At 56.1% G+C, this 20276-nt stretch overlaps 2 protein-coding genes across 8 annotated transcripts in view; one reads left to right on the forward strand and one right to left on the reverse strand.

Annotated features, from left to right (window-relative positions):
* TMEM94 (transmembrane protein 94) overlaps positions 1-9580 on the forward strand; it is a 52093-nt gene extending 42513 nt beyond the window's left edge. For all 3 annotated transcript variants that reach the window (XM_014255845.2, XM_088065492.1, XM_088065493.1), the window contains 9 exons: positions 122-311; positions 828-905; positions 1292-1377; positions 1828-1909; positions 2187-2341; positions 2601-2695; positions 3811-3904; positions 4143-4313; positions 5148-9580. In XM_014255845.2, the coding sequence (XP_014111320.2) occupies positions 122-311; positions 828-905; positions 1292-1377; positions 1828-1909; positions 2187-2341; positions 2601-2695; positions 3811-3904; positions 4143-4313; positions 5148-5220 (1024 nt within the window). In that variant the 3' untranslated portion in view covers positions 5221-9580. The remainder of the gene's footprint in view (positions 1-121; positions 312-827; positions 906-1291; positions 1378-1827; positions 1910-2186; positions 2342-2600; positions 2696-3810; positions 3905-4142; positions 4314-5147) is intronic.
* The window catches only part of CASKIN2 (CASK interacting protein 2), a 33424-nt gene continuing 21686 nt past the window's right edge, over positions 8539-20276 (reverse strand). For 3 of the 5 annotated variants that reach the window (XM_014255841.2, XM_088065490.1, XM_014255843.2), the window contains 18 exons: positions 19236-19333; positions 19004-19149; positions 18771-18866; positions 17781-17911; positions 17479-17587; positions 17232-17340; positions 16859-16953; positions 16660-16777; positions 16243-16425; positions 15750-15871; positions 15241-15316; positions 15034-15128; positions 14706-14816; positions 14502-14603; positions 14137-14275; positions 11666-13807; positions 11234-11552; positions 8539-11001 (listed from right to left, as the gene is read on the reverse strand). In XM_014255841.2, coding sequence (XP_014111316.2) covers positions 10905-11001; positions 11234-11552; positions 11666-13807; positions 14137-14275; positions 14502-14603; positions 14706-14816; positions 15034-15128; positions 15241-15316; positions 15750-15871; positions 16243-16425; positions 16660-16777; positions 16859-16953; positions 17232-17340; positions 17479-17587; positions 17781-17911; positions 18771-18866; positions 19004-19149; positions 19236-19333 — 4288 coding nt within the window. In that variant the 3' untranslated portion in view covers positions 8539-10904. The remainder of the gene's footprint in view (positions 11002-11233; positions 11553-11665; positions 13808-14136; positions 14276-14501; positions 14604-14705; positions 14817-15033; positions 15129-15240; positions 15317-15749; positions 15872-16242; positions 16426-16659; positions 16778-16858; positions 16954-17231; positions 17341-17478; positions 17588-17780; positions 17912-18770; positions 18867-19003; positions 19150-19235; positions 19334-20276) is intronic. The other 2 variants (XM_014255842.2, XM_014255844.2) reach the window with 2 other exon arrangements.

Raw genomic sequence — 20276 nt, forward strand, 5'->3', positions numbered from 1 at the left:
ACCTGAGCAAGGTATACAGAGCATGACACAGCACAGTGTGACTTCCCAAGCTGGACTGCAGTGAGACAATTTCCTTTCTGGGATGAGGCCTTTCATCAACACCTCTGTGTTGTCCTTGCAGTATAGCCCTGGACCCTCTCTACCCATCCCGCTGCTCCTGGGAGACCTTTGGCTATGCCACCAGCACCACCCTGACCAATGGCTCTGAGGAGCTCACCCCGCTGCAGCTCTCAGGGCAGCTCAACAGCCTGCCCTGCTCCATGTCCTTCCGCCAAGAAGAGAGCACCAGCATCATCAGGCTCATAGAGCAGGTGAGCCAAGCAGTCCCCGCTCCCCAGTGAAAGAAGCAGAGCCAGGAGCTCACACGAGCATTCTACTTGAGGTGCCCACAATGTTGCCAGCAGGAGCTTTGCCTGTGTCTCCTGACCTTTGTCCAGGTAGCACAAGAGGGGCCTAGCCCTCCTGGTCCAAGGTGTAGGGAATGGTTTGGAAATGGTGCCATGGGGTAACAGAACATGAATATTGTTCATCTGGATGGAGTATACTCTTGCTGAGATCCCTAGCCAGATAACACTGCAGTGTTAAGGAGAAGTGTAACTCCAAAAAAGCCGGGAGTTTAAACAAACTTACCCCTTGGCTAAATCCTGCCTTTCCTTCAGAACCTCTCCATGTAGGCAAGAGACCTTCCCTTTTTGCTTTCAGTGTGTCCAGATCCTCTCCCCTCCCACTTCCCCTGCCAGGCTACATGCTCTGCCCCTGCCTGCCATAACTGCTGTTGGCTGGCAGCTGCTCCCAGCAGGGCTCTGAGGGCTTGTGCTTCCTTCCAGGCCAGGCATGCGACGTATGGGATCCGCAAGTGTTTCCTCTTCCTGCTGCAGTGCCAGCTGACCTTGGTTGTCATTCAGGTGAGTCCTGGCCTGGCTGGAGACAGCATTTAGCTCAGAGGACAGGAGGGCTCACATGGATATGGGTGGCTGCAGTGGGGCAGCCTCAAGAGAGGAACGTGGCCTTCGGTCAGATTTACACAGTGTGTTTGGGGAAGTTACAGATGAAGACTTTGTGATCTCAGCCTGTGCTGCCCCTTCTCCCTAATCCTCATACATTTACTTTCAAACCCCTTTTCCCTGGAGAAAAGCATCTCCTGCAGCTCCTGCCACAGGAACATATGAAGGGGTTGTGTAGTGGCAGCCTGGTTACCAGCTCATCCCAGCATTTCGGGGGAAGACAGCAACATTTTGGGTAACAAGTCTGTCCTAGCTCATGCTCTTCACTCTGGGTTGTTTCTGTCCAGTTCCTCTCCTGCCTGGTGCAGCTGCCCCCCATCCTCAGTACCACAGACATCGTGTGGCTCTCCTGTTTCTGCTACCCACTGCTCAGGTGAGTCTGTCAGGGTGGAATTTCCTTCTACTCTCCACAGGATGCACAGACTCACTGTGTCCATGCTAAAAGAAAGCTGACTTCACCCACAGCATGCTAAGAAGGCTGCAAGGATTATTCCAAGCACCTGCTTTGACAGGGTGCTTGGGAACAAGTGACAGGAGCATTTGTGTGCTGCTGTATTTACTCCTGCCTTGTGTGATGGAAAGTCTGAGGTGTCAGGTGGAGACCAAGGTACCACAGGTGGTATTTTCCTCACTCATATATTTGGAGGTCACTTTTCTCTCTGTCTGCACCTGCCATGAATAACACCTTTTATGGCATATGTAAAGATAAGTGCCAGTGCTTCAAGCAGTCTGAGTAGGTTATTTGGGTTCAAATGTTAGATAAAAGCACAATAGCTCTGGTGCCTGACCACATTACTGAGACACTTAATTTACCTTTCTCCAGTATCTCGCTCCTGGGCAAGCCTCCCCACAGCTCCATCATGACCATGGCAACAGGAAAAAACTTGACTTCCATTCCCAAGAAGGTAGGTAGCCCCTCAGATTTAAATTGTTCACACATTTATCTCTCAGTTTTGTCCCAGTGTTGATGCATAGCTGAGGCTCTGTGCCTTCCTAGCATGCTCAGTAAATTGATCCATGGCACGAGCCAGGGAGGGAATCCTGCATGCCCAGAGGGCAGATTCTCAGTGCAGCCTCTCATCTGTACTACAGCTTGTCTTTTGCAGCCACTGATGGTCCATGGGGAGGAGGTTGTACCAATGACATGCCCATGTCATCCTCCTTCCTTTCCCTTATTCACAGACTCAGCACTACTTCCTGCTCTGCTTCCTGCTGAAATTCAGCCTGACCATCTGCTCCTGCCTCATCTGCTTCGGGTTCACCCTGCATGAGTCCTGCAAAGGGGTGAACACCACCAGCCTCAACCTCACAGCCTGCTCCTCCATCATGCTGCACAGGTGAGGAACTGGGCCTGGCACACACATCCTTACTGCTCCTGGACTGATTCCACTCCTCTAACAAGCTTCAGCCTCTTCCATGAGCCACCAGGGCTGTAGCCTTGACAGCTACATCATTGCCCACTGTCACCTCCCGGTACCAGGACAGCCTTAGCTCACACAGATCCCTCAGCTGTTAAAGGAGGACATGGCTCTGGTGGGAACAGGTCAGACAGTTAAGTGCCCACTGCTGACTTCCCTGTGTCCTCTCATTCACTAGCAATGCTTATGGTGCTCCTGACTGGTTTGGGACGTTTTCCAATGCTCTCCTGGTAGCCCAGAAGCTCACAGCTGGCCTGATTGTTTTACACACAGGTAAGTCCCTGTTCCCAGAACTCCATTCCCTGCTCTGGGAGAAAATGTGCATTCTCTGTCTCTTTCTTTGCCCCCTATGCCCAAGCACAAATTCTCTGATAAAAGCAGACACTGCAGTGGCCTCACAGCATAGGCACAGCTCCCCCTTTCTCACTAAACAGTGTCCTGGCAGATTAAAGACAATACCCTCAGAACTGATTCTGCTTCCTACCAGCCTGGTGAAGTGCTGGTTCTGACCAGTCTCATCAGATGAGCCAAATCTCATTTACCTTCTTGAAAGTTAGTAGCAGCACCTGTAGCTCTCCAAAAATATTCTCTGCTTCAAAAGTGTTTATATCCCTGCTGCTATTCTGTGAAGTACCCCATTGCCTTCCCACAAAGGGCACTGGCGTAGCTGTGACTCTGAGAGCTGGAAGCCTTTTTAAACCCCCTAGAGGGGTGTGGAGCCAGCTCCTGGCTGACCCTCATCACTTGCACCCGTTGCCTGGCAGAGTGGGTCCAGCTGCTCCCTGACAATGTGAAAGTGTCTCAGCTCCCTGTCCTTTTTGTCCCATGGTGCTGGGCAGAGCACTGTGTCTTGAGATGTGTTCAGTCCAACAAAAATGTTTCCTGATTTGATGTCCAGCTTTAGAGAGAATGGGCTGCAGTAGCTGGAGTCCCTCAGACCACCAAGGCAAGGCAGGGATGCTTTGCCAGGCAGCTGTTTGGGAGAGCCTGAGTGAAAGCCGGGCAGATGCTCAGTCCTGTACAGACAGCCCTGGGTCTCTGGCTGAATCTCTCTCTGGGCAGGAGCTTTCATCTGTTGCAGCCCTGGAACAAGGGCACACCCACCCCTGTCCCATTCCCCAGACCTGGCCCTTTGCCTGCTCTGTTTTAGCTCCCAGGCTGTGAACCAACCTCACAGTGAATAATCGTGTGCAGTACAACCACTGCACTGCCCCACCTGCATTCCAGGGACTTGGAATTGCGGTGAGGAGCCTGGTCTGAAAGAGCCTTGAATGGTAGGCTGGTTCCAGGGACATGAACCCCAGATCCCTTAGGAGTAACAGGTGTTGATGTACCTTGTAAAGTGCTGTATCTGTGTGTGATGCTAAATAATCCCCTTTTCCCTGCAGTGTTCATATCCATCACCCACGTCCATCGCACCAAGCCCCTGTGGAAGAAGAGCCCCCTCTCTAACCGTTGGTGGACGCTCACTGTGGCTGTTGTGTGAGTACCCCCAGGCCCTGGGGAGGTCCAGGATGCTGGAGCAAGGAGGGCCCCAGACCTGCTCCAGCCCCAGTTTGCCGGTGCTGAGGAGAATCAAGTATATAGCAATTGATCTCCACTGCTGAACTGATGAAGGGCCTTTATTGTTAGCAGTTCATCTGGGCCTGAACCCTGATCTGCAGATCCTGGGAAATTTATCAAGTCTGCTGAGATTTGCTGTGTCTGTTTTTAATCTTAGAGTGCTGGGGCAAGTGGCACAGACTGTGCTGGACCTGAAACTCTGGGAAAACCTCAACTCTTCTTTGACCTTTAACCATGTCTCCATCTCTCCGGTCTCATGGCTCCTGGGTTTTCTTTCCTTGGTCCTTGTGGTTATCATCAATGAGATTGTCAAGCTGCATGAAATCAGGTATGGGGGTTGTAGGGAGGATGGGGAGAAAGGGCTGAAGCTTCCCTCCAGCGTGGCCTTGAGCTGTACAAAATAATGATGCCCAGGGAACAGGCTGGGGAACAGAAAGGAAAAGCTGATTGCATTGTGTGAATCACCTGGCTATTGTGTGCAGGCCTACGTTCCACCTCCCAGAGAGGAAGCACAGGGGAGGAAGGAGGGTCAGAGAAGGGCAGTGGCAGTGATTGGGAGCAGGAAGGGAGAACAAAATTTCTTTATCTCAAACCAAAGGGAAGGAGACAGTCAAGGTCTATGCAACACCAGTATGGAATTGGGGAGGGCTGTTCTCTCCATCTTGTCCCAAGAGGGCAGAGGCATTGAATCAGGAGAGGAAATGTGCCTTCACACAGGGCCTGGACTGTGGGACTCGTTTTCACAGGAAGTGGCTGAAGCCAAGAGTGAGTAGCAGGCAAAGTCACTGGCTGTTCTTCCCAGCACAGGGAGCAGCCAGAGCTGGGAGTCAATGCTAATGAACATTAATTCAGGAAGTGGGCTGGGGAGGAAAAGCAGCAGGGATTACAGGGAACCCTGATGGGGATAGAGACACCATCTCTGTTCCTGTGAAAGGTTTCTGAACCTTTCTGTGCTGTGTCTGGTGTCCCTGGAGATGGGATTTAGCTGGATGGGGTAGGATGGAGACCATGGGCTGCTCTCTGGATTTGATTCCCCTCCCAGGCTACCACAGGGCCCAGGCCAGGGGCCTCCCTGCTTCTTCGGGCTAGCAGCTCAGGAATGGCCGTGGGGCAGTCTTACCTTTCACCCCTCTGCATACCAACTCTCTTTCTTCTTCTCCAGGGTCCGTGTCCGTTACCAAAAGAGGCAGAAGTTGCAGTTTGAAACCAAGCTGGGGATGAATTCACCATTTTAAAAGCACCCAAGCTCAAGTTCCCTGGAGCCAGGGCCAAACAGCCACTGGGAGAGTGGCTGCACCAAAGGCTATGGGAGTTTTCTGTCACACATGCAAACCAGACAGCCTTCTGGCAAAACTACATCTGCACCTTCCCAGGGCCCCGGGCAGGGATCCCTCCACAGGTATTCAGCCCCTTCCCAGGCTGCCAGGTACCCTCACAGGAACCTGCAAGCTCTGGTGCTTGTTCAGGCTGCTCTTCCTTTATTTATTTATTACTAGGGGTATTTGTTAGTATCATGGTGATGCTAAAACGAAGCGGCTCCTTTCCTCTTTGTGAGCAGATGGGTTTCCTGGGCCTGGCAGGAGAATCTGGGACCAGTAGGGCTGCTGAAGAAGGAGATCTCTATTGAAACCAGTTTTGGTTTTCCATCTCTGCCTGCTCTCCGTGTGTGCGTGCCTGTGCATGCCCTCCCCACCTCCCTGCCCTGTGTCCCGCGGCAAAGGACCCATCCCTCTTGCAGTCCCAAGAGTGCTGGGAGCTCACATTCCCGAGGGGACAGTAGGAAGGGTCTCTGGACAGCTGGGCTAGGCCAGCCCTGCCCTCTAGTGTCGTTGTCACATCCATGTGCTGGCTGTGTCAGAAGAGGGATGAGACAGGGCTTTGGGAAAAGCTGCCTGTGATCCTCTGGTCTGGTGCAGAGGGAGGGCAGCTCTGCCTGCCTGCAGGGAGCCAGCATGGCTCAGCTTCCTGCAGCCTTGTTGAACCAGCTTTTGTCTTCTTTAACATCCCCCAGAGAGGTTTTATAGCTCTTCTCCTTTTTGTGATCCAAACTGCTGTTCTGCTTCAGTAATGTGCCTGCTTGAGAAAACCACAGATCGAGATAAAGCCTGAGCCCTGACTATCCTGCCCTAGAGAGAGGGGATGTCTTTCCAGGCAGGATATCTGCAACTTGCAGTTGTGACTAATACAGAGCTGGTCAATGGCTTCTTTCCCAATCCCAGGATTGTGCTGCCTCCAGTTCTTGCTCCCCAAGGCACAGGGAACCCCCCTCCCCGATCATGTCTATCTGTGGTAGTGCTGGGAAGTCTCTCCCCTCTGTGCTAATGCCTTCACACAGAACCACAGAATGGTTTTGGTTGGAAGGGGCCTTAAAGCTTATCTTGTTCCACCCCCTGCCATGGGCACCCTGCCATGGGCAGGGATACCTTCCTCTATCCCAGGGTGTTCCAAGCCCTGTCCAACTTCCAGGGCTGAAATTCCAGGGATGAGGCAGCCACAACCTCCCTGGGCAACATCTGCTCAGTGTTTTTCTGCAGGTCTCTTCGTTTGCCTAGGGGACCTCTCCCCTGAGGGCTGCAGCAAACCATGATCTGTCCCAGTGCAATGCACAAGCTCCTGAGCTCTGACCAGACCCCATCTGTACTGGGAGCACTGGTCCTGTTGTGGGCTGACAGCCAAGGGCCACATAGGAGCACACAGGCTTGGCTACCAGAATATTTGCAGCTCATGGAGATGTTGACTCTAGTTCTAAACACTAAAGCTGGTAAATCCTGGCCCTGTTTTTGGTCCCAACATTAACACTACAGTATTTGGCTGTTACCTCCTCTTTGGTACCAGAGATTAACAAGTGGCAGCTGGTCCCTCCTGGGCAGGCAGGGAGCTGGCTGGAGCCCCCAAGCTCTGCCCTGCTGCTCCACCTTGTCTTCCTCACTTTTCAGCATAACCAGAGAGCACGGACACAGCTGAGTGTCTCTAAGCAATACCCTCACCCTGCTGTAGAGCTGGTAGATGAGCAGAGCTGTCCCCAACCCCTGAGCTCTGGGGACACACTGAGGATGCTGGAGGGGGGCAGCTGGGGATGTTCCATGCCCTGGACTCAGTTCCTCAGGTGGAGGGATGTGGAGATCCCATGCTGTCAGGATTGCATGGATTAGGGAGTCAGAAGCTCCCTGGGGAGCACAGGGCTCCTCCCCTGCACCACGGCAGACAGGCTGGACTGTGCCCTCACCCTTGGGCACCTGCAGGGAGAACACCTTTCTCAGCCTCAGTTCACTAAATGCCACCTCCAGATCTGTGACACCTGGCCCCTGAGAAATCAGCTTTCCTTCCTGATACCAGGGTCAGGTCACAGGTGGGATAGCATCTCCTCCATGGCTGAGCTGAGCTGCAGAGGCAGCACAGAGCTGCTCACTGCTGTCCCAGCTTTCCCCCCACCCAGACCTTGGCTCTTGCCCTGTGCCATGAACTGGTGTAGGTGTTAAAAGGCAGCAGATTCCAGGGCTTCCTGCTGGCCACACCTTCCTCTGGAGGAGGCACCATCAAGGTTTCCTCCTCTGGTTGATCACAAATGTTTATTTTCCTGCATCCTCCTTCCCCAGCTAGACTTGGAGGAAGCTAAAGTGTATGAGTGGAGCCTTTAGGATGGTCTTGCCAGTGCCACCCTTCCCTCAGCCATTGAAGTGTCTGAGGGTCAGAGTGCACGGCTTCAGAAGGAAATTTCCTACATCAAGATGTTTTTAAATGCTGTATATTTTATATTAAATTTTTTGGGATGTATGTAAAAATATTTCATTTGTATTAAAACTTGTAAATTGTATAAAAAAGAAAAAAAAAAAAGAAACAAACCCAGACCCACAAGCATCCAGTATATGAATGGCAATAAATGATTGTCTTGGATAACACACCCAAGAGTTGGGAACAAGTTTGCACCCAGCAAAGGAAGGAGGTAAAAATGTCTGTGGCTGCTGGGGTCACAGGGTGTGATTTTCCTGTTGTAGGGACACAGCCTGAGAGCTTGATGCTCCTGGGATCCGGTTTTGGCCTTTTTCCCGGTTTCTGCTCAGCTTTGGGCAAATCTGTCCATCTCTGAAAGCTTCCTCCAGAGTAAGTTTGCTTACCTGGTGGTTTCCTGCTTCAATCAAGGCTGGTGGCACGGTTTGAATCCCTCTGGTTGGGTGAAAGGTTGGGATGAGCTGGAAGAGGCACTGGGAGCACTGGAGACAAGCAGTGGTGGGATAAGGAGGTCTGGGCTGCTTGTCCTGAGCAAAGCAGGGACTGGGGTGACAGCAGCCACACTAAACAGGCAGGAGGAAGGAGGAATGCTGTGCCTGGCACATGGGGACAGTGGAGGTGTCACATGGGCAGAGCTGGGCACAGGGACACTGGGACACTAGTGCTGTCACCAGAGACTCAACATTAACCTCACTGAAGGTGGCTGGGACTCACCAGGGGAGATTACCAGGAACCCTGGAACACTAAAGCTGATCCTCAATGGACTTCAAGCAGTAGGAGACCAGCTAGTGCCATTTGACACAAAGGACACAACTAGGCAAAACTATCAAAAGGGTAAAATATGCCCCACTGTTTAATAGAATTTAGTCTTAATGGATGTTAGTGGAAAACAAAACACATGATTAACACAAACAGAGCAGATGGTTTAAAATCTGTTGTCAGTCTGGTGATTACATGGGCTATTTTTTTCCCTCACTGTCTCGCTGCACAGAGCAGGTGCAGCTGGGGTCAGTTATTCCCAATTGCAGTGTACATAACTTACACACCATACAGTAGCTTCAAAATAGAGATCTAGAGCTCAAAAAATAGGCATTCTTCTGCAAAATCAAATGTTTAGTTCCCTTATTGACAAAGAGAGAGCAGCATTGTGCTGCCCTCAGGTGGCTCAGACATCGGCAGCTCCACCCCAGTGTCCTCTTATCCCTGACCCAAGACTCGCAGTTCTGGTTAGTAAATATATAGAATAAATCACATTTAAAATATATACATTGGCCTTTAAAAAAAAACATTTACAGTTTATCAACATTGGAAAAAAAATAACTGGGCTTGTCCCAGGTTGACTCATGAGAGTAAAAAATCAGTTTTAAAAGGTTTCTGTGAACCTCTTTATAAAGTGCCACTGGTTGTAGCTATTTGAAAACATCATGTCCATGACGTGGCACTCAGACACAGGCAGTGGATACACTCAGTGTGGGACAGAAATCAGAGCCAGGGAAGAAGTGTCTTACCCGCCTCACACTGACCTCAAGTCCCGGACAAGGATGGAATTTTAGTTTTTTTCAGGGCCTTTTGTCTTTGCTTTTCAGCCCAGAAACCAGGCAGGAACATCTTGCGTGCCCAGCCCATGGCATAGCTGCCCTCAGCAGCAGAGACCCTCAGGAATGTTCAGGTGGACTTTGCTCCCCTTCCCATACAACAGCACAAGGGGCTGCAAACCAGCCCAATCCAGCTGCAAACTCCCAAGAGGATTGGGAAGCAACTGCCTTCTCAGCCACCTTCTCCCTCTCCAGTTTGGTTTTACATCGGTGATTTTTTTTTTTCTTTTTAAAAAAAGGGAAATACGTGGAATTTTCTTTCCCTTTGTTTGGAATTTTTGTAGCAAATGGCACTTCAGCACAATCTTCAGTTCCCTTCTGGTGTTCCGATGCTTTCATTTGCTTGGCATGCCGAACGCCAGCCAAGTTCGGGGCTCTTGGACATATTTAGCCATGCACTGCTGAGCAGATCCTGCGAGAGAAAGCTGTCTCGGAGCGCTGCAGAGAGCTCTCCCTGCCGTTCCCCGCTGCAGCCACGGGCTGTGGCCGCATCCAGCGCGGGAGCTGCTCCCGAGCCCAATTCCCGCTGCATCGGGGTCAGCTCCCCCGCCGGGCTGCGGAGCCGCGGGGAAGGATCGCGTCTCTAACGCTGCTACTGTTGAACAATGCTCACGGCCCGGTTTGTGCCAGCAGCTCACTGCAGGGAGGGGCACTGGGAAATGGGATTTTTCTCCCAAAAAAAAGTGGTAAGGGAGAGGAGAAAAAAATTTAAAAGCATGAATCATGCTGCTGCTGCACTCTGGAAGGACCAGGGTGGGGGTTTGCATAGGCACGATGTTGGCAGAGGGCAAACTCCATTGAGCAGCATGATCCAGACGGACTGGCCCAAATTCCCAGGTTTTTGGCACTGCCATCACCATCCTCATCACTCTGGGAAGGGGCAGGAAGGCTCCCATGTCCGGCAGGGCCGTGGCAGAGCATCCGCTGCTCTGCAGGCTGTGCCAGCCCCATCTCGAGGGGTCTGCAGGTCCCACTGGAGGGATTTCGATCCACTTGGATTTCACGCTGCCCGACGCTGACGCGTTTGGAAAAGCGGCAAATAAAGCAGAAAGGTTTCTTCTCGCTCTGCAAGCTGCCAAATTGCAACAAGCCCTGTCTTCTTTTAGCTGCTGTCAGGCCTGGCCGGGGCTGCGGCTGCACAGTGAATCGCCAGCTCGGTGGCGGCTGCCCAGGGAGGTCTCTCCTGTGACACATTGTTGGCAAGGGATAAATAATAAGAGGCAGGATTCGACAATGCAGTGGGGAAAGAGAAGGGTCCCTTGTGGAGGCTCCTCAGCTCTGTGCAAGGGAGCAAGGGCTTCTCTGTGGCCTCCAGGACTGCATGTGCAGCCCCTCTGGGCTCTCCTCCTGCAGCCAGTCTGGTGGGAAATGCATGACCCCCTCAGAAACCGGCCCAAGGCCTCGCTGTCACACATGACACAGAGCCAGGGGTGGCCAAGGAGGGCAGCTTTGTTCCCAGCCACAGTGCAAAGTGTGGGGAGGGAGGCGGCTGGAGGGACCTGCAGGCACTGCTCGGTGCCGGATCCGCTCTTCCCCCATCACGAGAGGCACTGGTGGAGCAGCTGGAGGCGGGGAGGGGAAGGAGGGAGCAAGCCTCAGTCCAGCATTGCATCCAGCTGGTCAGCCAGGTCGTCAAACATGTTGCTGATGTCTTCCAAGATGTTCTTGGCCGAGTGCACGGTCCCAGGGTGGCTGAGGAGGAAAGGGACAGAGTCAAAGCACTGCTCCAAGGCTGCAGGTGCTGATGGGGAAGTTTGGCCAGGCTCGACCTAACCCAGCAGCAGGAGCTCAGCACAGAGCTGGGCTTGAGCATGTGTGACCTGTGTGGTGCAGGCATGACGTGCCCATGCAGAGCCCTTCTCCTGCCCTCCCTGGTACCTTCCCAACCCCATCTCGAGGGGCCCAGCCCCAGCATTTCCCTCACCTCTCCACCTCCTCCACTGTGATCTTCTTCTCGGCCGCCTGCAGCGTGGCAGCCAGGCTGGAGTTGGTCTGCTCCAGCCGCTGCTGGGCCAGGGTGGCCCCTGGGGCAGCTGCCAAGGGCTTTGCTGTCACCTTGCTGCTCGTTTCCAGCATCAGCGAGCCAGGGCTGGGCAGGGACCCGATCACATCTGGCACCGCCTCGGTGGCTGCCCAGGGAGCAACAGTGTGGCGGGACGGCTGCAGGACCTGCTGGTAGATGGTCTTGGGTCCAGAGAAGACGAGCTTGGTGGATGCCACGGAGGTGTGCTTGGCAGGGACATCTGTAAAGGAAGGCGCCTTATGGTAGGTGGTGGCACAGGTCCTCCTCACCTCCCACACCAACACAGAGGGAGCCCCACCACCACCTTGGAGACAGCTCCACAAGCCCCCATACCTGGAGTGGGTGTCCTCACCACAGCCGTGCCAACCAGCTCTGTGGGGCTGGGGGCTTTGGTGGGGCTTGGGGCCTTCTTCATCCCTTTTTCCAGCGACAAGATGCTTTTCTCTATCTCAGCAATCCTGAACTCCACGCTGTCATCGTCAAAGGCATCCCCGGCCAGCGTGGGCCGTGGTGCCGGTGCCTGGGCAGGGGGGCCCGCGATGCTCACCGCTTGGGCCTGGGCATACTGGGGTGTGGAGGTGCCCCCCACCTCCGCCTGCCCTGCCATGCTGAACGCCTTCAGCACCGCCTGCAGCGGCTCCCGCTCCCTGAAGCGCGGCCGGCGCTTCACCGTGTCCGACTCAGTGAGGTTGAACTCCAGCACAGGCGGCTCCTTGATCACAGCAGGGGCTGCTGGCTCCTTCCCAGTGGAGCCCTGGGGCTCTGCCTGCTGGGAACCAATCTCCGTGTCCGGCATAGCCGTGTCAGCCTTGGAATGCCCGCTGGGCTTTGGCCGCTGTTTGATGGTTAAATTGCCTTCTTCTGCAAAGGGGATGCACTCACTGGAGCTGTTCTGGGATGATGAAGAGGAGACCCCTGGCTTGGCCTCCTCATCTGTGTCTGAGCAGACGTCCTCCTGCTCACCCTGTGCAGCCACCTCTGTCATAGGAGCGCTGGGCTCACTCACTGTCCGTCTCCGTGGTTTGCCACTCTCAAAGGGGTCCCTGCTGCCATCAGAAAGTGTGGCACTGCTGGCATCACCACCATCGCGGGTCCCCTCACCCACATCCGCCCGGGGGAGACAGTCCTGAGTCAGGTGCAGCGGTTTTGGGGCCAGGAGGGGCTTGGATGGACCTGGTGTTCCTTGCAGTGCAGCTGCCAGGCTCTTCACTGTCCTGCCACGGCTGGCATCACTGGGGGTGGCACCCGCGTCAACCACATCCTGAGGGGCTGTGGGCTGCCGCTCCGGGCTGGGGGGCCGCTCGCCGTCTGCCTCAGCAGCGAGGGCACTGGACACGGAGCTGAGGCGCTTGGGAGGCGGCGGCGGAGGGCCCTTGCGCTTGGCCCGGATGGCAAAGGACTGGCTGCGGGTCACCTTGGCATCCGTCTGCAGACAGGCCCGCGGCATCTGGCTGCGGCCTGGCCGCCGCGTCAGCGTGGCGTAGGAGCCCAGGGTGCTGCTGGGGACCCCCTCCTCTTCCTCATGCTCCCCATCTGACAGCGCATAGCGGTTCAGGCTGTGTGAGCGCTTCTTGTGTTTCAAGCTTTCGCCCCCGTTGTGCTGCTCCCTGGCCTTGGGGGCTGTGGTGGGTGGCTCCGTGGGGCCACACTGGCTGTGCAGGTAGGAAAAGCCTTTTTGGGCTGATGTCTGCAGGCTGCTCTTCTGTCCAGGGGAGATGGAGGGGTATGGGTGTGCCAGGGCCTTGGGCTGCTCTGCCCCCAGCATGGACGGGGCCGTTGAGGATTTCAGGGAGACGTGTGGGTACATGAAAACGTAGGGTGCTGTTCCCTTGCTGGGAGTCTGGGGAGGAGTAGAGGAAGTGACTGCTGGAGTCCCAGCTGCTTTCTGAGCCACAGGCCAGGTGTACTGATCCGTGCCTTCAGGCAGGTTCCTCTCCTTGAGAGGGCTGCCTGTGCCGCCGCCGTTGGCAAAGCCATTCAGCCCCTCAGGGGACACGAGCTTTCCATAGGGCTCAGGGCTGGGCCGGCCTGGCAGGCTGGCCGGGCTCTCCTTGCTGCGGGGGGGAGCACAGGACTGCCCACTGCTGCTGCTGCTCTCACCACTGCCCAGGCTGTCCTGCGAGGGGCTGGAGAGGCGCCTGGACAGCACATTGTCCTGCGAGTGCCCTGAGCCTCGCGACCGCACCCCGATGCTCTCCTGGCTCCGTGACATTCCCTGGCTGCTCTTGATGCCAAGTGTGTCGTGGCAGCTGTTGGACATGGCTGTCTGGAGCTCGTAGCTGAGCTCACTGTCCTGGAAGGTTGTCATTTTGGGCGTGTGTGGGGACTGACACTCCCCGTTCTCCAGTGACTCAATGGTGACAATGTCCAGGGAACTGGGGACTTTGCGTCTTGCCAGAGTTGCTTCTGCTTGGTTGAGGCTTTTGCGGAGGTCTCTGAGCTTCTTGACAGCCAACATGATCTTCTTCTGGTGGCCTGCAGGAAGGAAAGGGACATTGGGTCAGCTCCAGCCCCCAAGGCCTTTTTCCAGGCCAAGAAGAGCAGTAGTTATGTCACTCACTGGGGCAATGGCCTTAGGGTTATCTAAACCCTGCTGATGGGAGGAGACAAACTACTGCTGGCATTTACCTAGCTGGGCCCAGCTCCAGCTGGCCAAGGAGGGTTCTTAGGGACAGCCAGGAACTGCCCTTTCTGGGTGCTCAGGACATGCCTGCACCTCCCAGCCTGAGGGAGAATGGGGTGTGGGGACCTGGGTTGGAAACTTGGCTGCCCTGGGCCACCCCAGCATGGCAGGAGGGACTCACCCAGCTTGTTGATGCCAATCTCTTGCAGATCCTCCCATGTCAGGTCCGTCACGATGGTGATAGAATCATAGCCATTGTTCACCAGCTTTTTGTGGTACTGGGGCAACCCAATGGCACTGAGCCAGTCCATCAGGTCAGCCTGGAAAGAGCATGGAGCCACTGCCATGAGCATCAAGGAATGGGCAGCACCTTCAGCATCCCCTCCCTGCCCAGGAAATGGTTTTTAGGGTGTCTCTGACTGCTTTAATGCAGTCAAAGCTATTCACTTACAGACCCCATCCTGTCCTACCTATCCTGGTCAGAGAGCTCTGAGTAAAAAGACCTGAAGGAAGGGTGTGACCAAAGCTTTGGTGCCAGGCACTCACCGGGATGTAGTTGGGCAGCCACTCAGCAATGCTGAGCTGTCCAATTTCTGTGGAGATCTTTTTCCTGTGGCCTGGTTTGGTCACGCCAATTGCTGTCAGATCCTAAGGGGAGCAGAGTGGGGCCGTGGTCAGCAGTGGCTCAGGCTGCTCAGGGCAGTGTGTACCTGCTGCTGGCAGCTCTGGCTGGGGAAAGACCTGCCTCACCTCCGGGGTCATGCGGCTGATGGTGGGGACGTCGTAGCCAGCGTTGAGGAAGTTGACAGTGTACGACTCCAGCTGGAACTCACGCAGCCAGTTGTAAATGGCTTCTGCATCCTGGGGAGAGGACAGGACACAGAACAGCCCATGACAGTGGCTGCAGGGGCTGGAAGAACCTGACTGCACCAGGCAAGATAACAGGATCTCCCTGGGCAAGACCCACTTGAGTCCTGAAGACTCAGTTCCCTGTGTCCCTGGTGCAGTGAGAGCTGGGCTGAGTGCCCCAAACATGGCCCTCTCACCCAGCACACTATTCCCCAGTTGTTCCAGTTACCTTCCCCTCGAGGAGCTGCTCAGGACGCAAGAACTGGTGGGAGAAGACCCTGTCTCCAGGGGGGCAGCTGCCTGGGGTCTGGAGGCCCTGTGGCCCTGTGAGAAAGAAGAGTGGAGAACTGTCCCACGGGCACTTGAACAGCGAACAGCCTCTAGGGCTGCAGGGACAGCTGTCCCCAAGGCCCCATGGAGTTGGGACAGCCCTCACCTGCTGGGGAGGTCCCATTGTGTGGCTCTGATCCCATAAGGTGTTGCTGGAGGTTGTCACCAGTGGAGGGAAGTGGCTGAGAAAGAGGAGGAGTGAGTGGAGGAAGGACACAACTCTGGAGACTGGCTTTGTCACACCGCCAGGAGCAGAGTGGGGTTCACAGCTTCACCCATCAACAGGCTGGCCTCCAGCAAGAGTTCTGGGCAGGATTTGGCTCAGGGCCTTTTATAATCCTCTCAGGTGACACAGGACATGATGGAGATGCTATGTGATGCCAACCACAGCCTCCAGCTCCACTCACAAAGGCCAGCTGTGCTTTGGGGAACAACTGGGATCCCCCCAGGAGCATCTCTCTGCTGTAGTATGGTGTAGTACTACACACAAGTAGGTGTTTGGTGTAGGATACTCAACTCCTTTACTAGGAGGGGGCATGGAAGGGGATGGGGCTCCCATCTCCAGCTCGAGCCAGCACAGGGGAGCAGCACAGGGGAAGAGGGGCAGGTGCCTACCCTGGCATTCTCGATGAGGATGCTGGTGCTCTGCCCATTGGTGCCCTCGGTGCTCTGGCCACTGCCGGCACTGCGGATGCTTCCAATGCTGCCCTCACTGCCCACGCTGTTCCTGTCTCCTGCTGCTTGGGGCAAGTAGGGAGCCCGTCAGCAGCTGCCCAGGACTGGGGGTGACACAGGGCACAGAGATCCCCAGCAAGGACCCCGAGTGCCAACACAATGATCCCACTGATCTCCCGCAAGATCCCTCCAGCCACAGATAATGCATCAGTTCCCTCCTGCCTCCCAGCATGCACAACACAGACGGGTGACCTGGGCTGGCAAGGGACACACAGAGGGCTCAGACACAAGGAGAGAAGGGGCTATTCTAAGGGCTCCCCAAAACTCCCTTTTTCTGCATCTGCTCCCTCTCATCTGGCTGCTTCCCCATGGAGAAGGGCTGGGAACAGGGGAAGGTCCCCAGCCCCTCTCCCTCCCTAGGTGCCCCCCTGACCTGAGCTGTCAGGGCCTGGGGCCGTCCGGGTTAGGGCGAGGTGACCGAAGGCCGCTGGGCCGCTCAGGGCTGCCGGGTGCGGACACTCGTCGGGGAGGTGCTGCAGCCCCCCAGGGGGGGCTGGGAGGGCCCCGGGGGGACCCTGGCGCTGCTGTGCAGGTGCCACACGGGGGACAACCATGCCTGCATTCAAAGACAAAACACGTGTGGTCAGAGCTCATGCAGGAGGCAGGGACAGGGGACAGAGCTGAGCCACAACCCCCAAAGTAGTATCCCAACCACAGTGACAAGCCCTTAGTCCTTCTCTTCCCCCCTAGCTAGTCAGGGCTGCAGGGCCTGTCCGACAGGAGGTGCTGGGAAGGCTGGGAAGGTTTTGCACAGGGGACTGTCCCCATCCTGCCCAGGATGGCCACTGACCTGTCCGCTTGCTGATGACTTCAGCAATGGAGGGGGGGAAGTACCCGACCCGGTCAGTGCCTTTCTGAGCGTCGTGGATGTGCCCCTTCCATCGGCCATCTGGATGCTGCTCCAGGACCTGCCATGGGACAAGAGGGATGGGGCTGGTTACTCAGGGCCATGGTGGGGCAGGGGGATGGGGAGCAGAGAGCAGCCTCACCGTGATGACGTCTCCTGCTCGGACGTTGAGAGCAGTTGGGTCATGAAGGTTCCAAAAATCCTTCAAAGCTCGGACCTTCAGGATTCCTGATGCCTCTGAAGGCAAGGGACAGAGGAAGAAAGAAGGTGCCAAAGCATAAGGAGGAAAGAGAGGAGTCCAGGAAGGGCAGAAGGAGAAAGCAAGAGCAAGGAGAGGAGAGAAGAAAACATTAATACTGCAGAAAGGACTCAATCCCCAGACACTGCCCCACATGTAGGATATGGGCACAAGTAAGAGGGGACTGGGATGCTGGCACTGATTTAGGCTGTTCAGAAGGAGTACTGGGAGCCCAGGCAGGGGGAAGAAGCCCCTCTCAATGCCATCCCCACCTCACCTCTCAACAGCTGCTTGATGTCCTTGCTGGCGTGTGAGGTGGTGAACTGGTTGACGATGTCCAGTGCTGTCTGGTTGTAGGTGTTCCTGATGTTCACGTCGACACCGCCCTGCCCAGGAGGAGACATGGTCAAGGCCAGATCCCTCCCTGCCACCAGACCCAAGGGAGGCAAGGGACCAAAGGGAAGAGGTGCTGGGTGACCACCAGGGGCTGTCTCCCCACGCAGCCCCGTCCCCACTGCGCTCACCTCCAGCAGGAGCCGCACCACCTCTGTTTTGCCGTAGAGCGCGGCCTCGTGCAGGGCTGTGCCTGTCTTTGTCTGCTTGTTGATCTCGATCCCAGCCTTCAGCAGCTGCCTGGTAGGAACGAGGGAGAAGCATAAGCAGCAGGACATCAAGGCCAGCCACTTGGCTGCTTTACAATGGGAAGGTAACAACACAAACACCTGCTCTGGGGACAAGGGGCTGAAGCCTGCAGGAGGAAGGTGTGTTTGGGGGGAAGCAGGACTGAAGCCGTGATGGGTTTTTCCAGCATAAGGCAGGGAGTTACCTGATGATCTCTTTGTGCCCGTTCTTGGCTGCCAGGTGCAGCGGAGTGGTGTAGTTGGGGTCAGTGGCATCCTTGGATTGTCCCTCCAGCAGGGCGACACACAGATGGCTGTTCAGCAGCAGCTGGGCCACCTGCATGAGACACTGGTAAGCAACAGGGTGCAGGTATCCCCACCTGCACCCTCCCAGTGAGGGGCTCATCCCTGGGGCCAGCCCCCCCACTCCCCATCCTGCTGCTCACTTCCATCCACAGCCCCAGGCTTGGCTGGAGCTGGACAGTGCTTGGCATGGCCACACTGTTGTGAGGAGCTGTAAAAGGTCACAACAGACAGAAATAGTCTTCCCATAACTGGGTTTTTCAGACCAAGCCCTAAAAACCTCCAGTCTCTCCAGCCCAGAGTGACTCTCAGCATCTCGGGGCAACCCAGAGGCACGGTGAAGTTATTTTTACTGCCCTTTTTATAGCTGCAGACATTATAGATACTCCAAAAATGGAAGTATCCCCCTGGTCCCCTCCCAGTGGGGCACAGAACAGTCTGGTTGGCCATGCTCCAGCCCAACCCAGTGGTGCTGGCTGGGCCAGGGTCTCCCGGAGCACAGTGTAGCCCTGTGCCCAAGAACTGTGCTGGGGACCTGGAGCAGGGCTGGATACTCAGAGCTTGCTGGGATTAGCCAGCTCAGTCTATCTGTGCTTAACCGTGAGCAAAGCTGAGGTGTGTGGGGGAAGGCTGTGGAGAACCAGCAGCAGCAACTCCTGGCTTCACTCGCAGTCTGATGCTGCCCTGCTGTGAGGGCAGAGGCAAAACCCACAGCTCCCAGGTTCAGGATCCAGCTGTGTCTGGCCACCAGAGGAGGCAGGTGCTGCCTGCCAGGCTCTCAGTCTTCTGGTGGAGAGAGATCAACTGAGGCCAGATGCTGCACTTTCCTCCTGGAGGCTCTAGAGCTGCCCCTGGAGAAACCCTTGGCACAGGGCACAGCCCACAGCACCCACCTTCAGTCGCCCAAACTCGCAGGCCAAGTCCAGCGGGGTTTTCTTCGCCTTGTTGATGAGGCATGGGTTGGACTGGTGCTGGAGCAGCATCTCCGACTGCAGGGGAGCAATGTGGTGCAGGCTCAGCATCACCCTGCAGCCTCCCTCCCACCTAGCATGGCGGGGTTTGCCCCCACCCAGTACCCCAGAGAGCCCCAGGGAGGGCACACGGGTGGCTCTGGGCTCTCACTTACCACCTCATAGTGGCCATACTGCGCCGAGAGGTGCAGCGGGATCTGCCCGTCCAGCGAGGCCATGTTGACGGAGGCGGCGGCGCGAAGCAGCACCCGCACGGGCTCCACACGGCCCTGCCACGCCGCGTAGTGCAGGGGCCGCATCCCTGTGGGCAGCGGGGCTCAGCAGGGCTGGGCACGGCTCCCGGCCTGGCGCAGGGGGCAGGGGCCGTGCCTGGGGGTCACCCCTTACCGTTGCTGTCCTTGATGTCGACGGTGGCCTGTGCCTCCAGCAGCAGCGAGATGAGGTCCAGGCTGCCGCCCAGGGCTGCGTGGTGCAGTGCTGAGAACCTGTGGCACAAGGTAGGGCTCAGCCCGGCCCCCAGCCCCTCTGTGCTGTCCCCACAGACCTCCCTGCACGGGAACATGGGCTGAGGGCTGGGATTGTCACCGGCTGCTCATGGCTACGTTCTCCCTGATTCCCCACTCCCAGTGCCTCAGATTCCCCATTGCAAAACATTGATAAATCCCTCCAAGCTGTCTGTGCCCCAGGGCTCAATGAGGGATGCAGGCATACTATGTACCTTGGGAAACTCCAGGGAGAGGAGTCCCTCACTCCATACCCTCTGTTGGGATAAACAGGCAGGATGCAGAGAGATGCATATCCCCTCTCCACAGAGCAGCCAGGCAGCTCCAACACTGCTCATAGCATCTGGCAAACACATCAGCCCTGTGGCCACTCCTGTGCCCTCTGCCAGCTGCCCCCTCCCATGCCAGCAGGGCTGCCAGGAGCCCATGGCAGAGCGTGGGAGGCTGCCGGTAATGAAAGAGCCCAGTGTCTTGGGGCTGTGAAACGGGCCTGTCTGCCTGGCACTCCCCCTAAGCTGTCACATGAAGGGCCAAGGCCAAGCGAGGGGTCCTTGTGCCACTGGGGATTAGCCCATGAACTGCTCCAAGGGACATGGGGGGCTCCTGACAGCACCAGCGTGGAGCTCTGATGGGCTCTGCAGTGTCCAAACCCAATGCCAGGGATGCAGCTCGTTCAGCATGGCTCTCCTCATGAACTGCAGTCCCAGAGCATCCCCAAATCCCTGTGCAAGTCTCAATATTGCAGGAGGGACATTAACCCCAGCAGAGGAGGCTGCTCCCTCCTCCAGTACACCCACCATGTCCCCGAGCCACAGCAAAACCTCTGCCTCCAAGGGTGGTTGTGTTGTGGGGGGTACAACATCCCCCCAAACCAACCCTGTGGGTTCACATTCTGCCCAGGGGTGGCTGCACAAACCCACACTTG

The sequence above is a fragment of the Pseudopodoces humilis genome, chromosome 21 (genome assembly GCF_049639895.1).
Source record: "Pseudopodoces humilis isolate 2021_Gansu_Grassland_sample_001 chromosome 21, ASM4963989v1, whole genome shotgun sequence".
Classification (NCBI taxonomy): Eukaryota; Metazoa; Chordata; class Aves; order Passeriformes; family Paridae; genus Pseudopodoces; species Pseudopodoces humilis.